We start from the raw sequence: 3297 nt of genomic DNA, 5'->3' as shown, positions 1-3297 counted from the left end.
AATTTGTGTTTATTTACCCTTCTAGATGTTTTTTTGTATGTTTTTAAATTAAAAAAATTCCTTTATAAAAAATGCGCCTTTTTTTTTTATATACCTGGGTACCCGGGGTTAATGCGTACTGTAAAAAAGTTTTTACGGGAATTTCGCAAAAAAAACCTTCAGTGAAGTCCTTTTAAAAAATTTCCAAGCAATGTTTTTTGTTTCTTTGCTCCCCTAGCTCCATTGGGTGCCATAGTGCGAACCGCAAAAACGCTTTTCGAAAGGCAAGATTTCCCCCTATTTTATGTAAATTTGGGTGCGTGTGCCAATTTCGATTTAAAACGGCCTTTTGTTCAATTCTCGATTTCGAGTCGTATATGAATTTTGAGCGAACGGACCGCTTAATGCTATTTCTGATTGGGTTTGTTATTAATTAGTTGGTTTTCATTTAACATGAAGTTATTCATTATTTTGTCTATTTTTTTAAGGAAACCTAGAATCTGGAGGGCTCCTCTGTCAAACCTGGACGCTCAAACCCATTGCTGCACACACAAATCCTTGAGGAGAGCGATAATGATTTTTAATGTGCAACCAGCATGCATTAAAGGAATAGTTCACCCAAAAACAAAAATTTGCTGATCATTTATTCACCCTCGTGCCATTCAAGATGTAGTTGAGTTTGTTTCTTCATGGGAAGAGATGTGGAGAAATTTAGCTTCCATCACTTGCTCACTAATGGATGTGCTGCAGTGAATGGGTGCCGTCAGAATGAGAGTCCAAACAGCTAATAAAAACATCACAATAATCCACAACACTCATTTTTTAACCGGAAGCCAGGGTTCAAAATTAAAACACCTTTATAATGGATTTGTTTCTTACAAACATGTTGTTTTATGCTTCACAGGACAATTTATGGACTGGAGTTGTGTGGATTATTGTGATATTTTTATCAGCTGTTTGGACTCATTCTGACGGCACCCATTCACTGCAGAGCATCCATTGCTGAGCAAATGAAGTTGCTTCAAATCTGTTCCAAACAAACTCATCTATATCATGGATTTCCTAAGAATGAGTACATTTTCAAAAAGTTAAAATTTTGGGTGAACTCTTCCTTTAAATAATCATGCATTTGCTTCCAAAAACAGGTTAATAGACTTAAATTCCTATGTAAATTGCTGCAGCGACCTGAATGTGACAATTCACATTAAATGACATAAAAAAAAAAAAAAAAACAAAAAACAACAAAAAACAAAATCCAAAATACAAGAATATACCAACACACCTTCACATCTGGATTCAAGTGTAGACACCTGTTTAATTAATTCAGGTATTTGAATTCATCTGAATGAAAGTTAGTTTTAACAAGTGTTTTCTCAGCATTTCAGCACTGCATCAATTGTCAGTTCTGTTTTATTAAAATAAACATTTCTTATTACACAACTTTAATACATAAACTTTGGAAATATTTACATGAATAAGGCTGTAAATAAACACGTTGCGGTGAGTTTGTGCGTGTGCTAGATATCCACCACACAATCTGGTGCACCAGCTTTGATGGCGTCTGAGACGACCTTTGCCCCTGACTCCCCGATGCCGTTACCCTGGAGACTGAAGCAGAAATAGGAAATCATGACACATATCACAGAATCTTACTCCGGATCAAACAAGCTGAGGTGAAATGTGCCATTCACAGCAAAATTCAAATGATCAGTGTTCAGAATCACACCCACAGCCAGTGTGCCATGCAATCGTGACACGCTGTGGTTAAACCTCTCACACACAGACGGCGGTTCACACATAGACCCACACACACAGACTGACTTGATGTAGGTGAGCTGATGGTTTCCTCTCAGCGCAGTAGCGATGAAGATCGCTCCGTCCATCCCCAGAGAATTCTCCTGTAGACTACAAACACACCGTTTTAACATTCATGTTCTGTTTTGGGCATGAAAATTCTTTTAGTAACTGAATCCTGAAAAAAATGGATGACTGTTTCCACAAAAATGTTAACAACACAGCTGTTTTCAACATTGATAATAGTTAGAAATGCTTCCTGAGCAGCAAATCAGCATATTAGAATGATTTCTGAAGATCATGTGACACTGAAGACTGGAGTAATGATGCAAAAAAAATTCAGCTTTGATTAAGGAATAAATTACAATTTAAAATATATTCACATCCATTTTGTGATGAATCAGCTTTAATAACATCTATCAATTATGTTTTGATCAGAGTATATGATTCTATAGGAGAATAATGTGTTCTGTAGACATACTTCAGACTTCTCAAGCTCCTGTTTTTCTTCAGAGCGCTGGAAAACGCCTTCGCTCCTTCCATCCCAATAGAGTTTCCACGCAGACTAAATAAAAATGATAAATAATGAGTAATATATGAGTTTTAAAGAGAGTTTATCATACACTGTGCCAATTATTTGTTTCTTTTTGTATGCAAAAAATATTTTTCTTGGGTCATTAAGATTTTTTTTTTTTTTTTTTTTTTTTAAAGCAATCAAAAATTTTATTTAGAGAAGATGCGTTAAATTTATCCACAGTGACGGTAAACTCATTTAGAATGTTACAAGAGATTTCCATTTCAAATAAATGCTGTTCTTTGGAACTTTTCATTCATCAAAAAAATCATAGAAAATAGATGCATCATGATTTCCATGAAAATATGAAGCAGCACATCCGTTTTCAATCGATAATAATAAGAAATGATTCTTGAGCAGCAAATCATCATATTAGAATGATTTCTGAAGTATCATGTGACACTGAAGACTGGAGTAATGATGCTGAAAATTCAGCTTTGGTCACAGAAATAAACTACTTTTTAAAATATTTTCAAATAGAAAACAGTAAAACATTTTTTTTTACAATTTTACTGTTCATGTTATTTTTTTTGTCTAAATAAATGCAGGCTGGATAAGCAGAAGAGACTTACTCTAGTGTATGAAGGCTTTCATTGACCACCAGAGCATCCGCTAGAGCAACAGCCCCTGATTTCCCCGCTGATACACCCTGAAGACTTCACAACACACACATGCAAGGTCAGACACAATCAGCTTTAGCAAACAGTCATGAAATAATGAAGAAAACCGAAGTGAGACTCACTAGAGCACACTGAGAGAAGAGTTGGACCTCAGAGCAAAGGCCAGAGCAATGACGCCGTTATCACCCAGAGCGTTCTCCTGCAGACTGACAGAGAAACACACAACAGCTCAAGACATGCACTTTTTAAGAAATAAACATTCATTCCAAACAAAAGTAGTTTTCAGTCTAATGCATTAGAGAGTGTTTCATTCCTTAGTAAACCTTCTAT

General features: G+C 35.6%; 1 protein-coding gene across 1 annotated transcript in view; it reads right to left on the bottom strand.

Moving 5' to 3' along the window:
• Window positions 1-1375: 1375 nt before the first annotated feature.
• Window positions 1376-3297, bottom strand: part of nlrc3 (NLR family, CARD domain containing 3) — a 14356-nt gene continuing 12434 nt past the window's right edge. The window contains 5 exon segments of the mRNA XM_042752008.1: window positions 1376-1587; window positions 1801-1884; window positions 2255-2338; window positions 2920-3003; window positions 3090-3173. Coding sequence (XP_042607942.1) covers window positions 1497-1587; window positions 1801-1884; window positions 2255-2338; window positions 2920-3003; window positions 3090-3173 — 427 coding nt within the window. The 3' untranslated portion in view covers window positions 1376-1496.

Source organism: Cyprinus carpio, chromosome B24 (genome assembly GCF_018340385.1).
Source record: "Cyprinus carpio isolate SPL01 chromosome B24, ASM1834038v1, whole genome shotgun sequence".
NCBI classification, from domain to species: Eukaryota; Metazoa; Chordata; class Actinopteri; order Cypriniformes; family Cyprinidae; genus Cyprinus; species Cyprinus carpio.
This window is presented reverse-complemented; position numbering and strand designations above follow the sequence as displayed.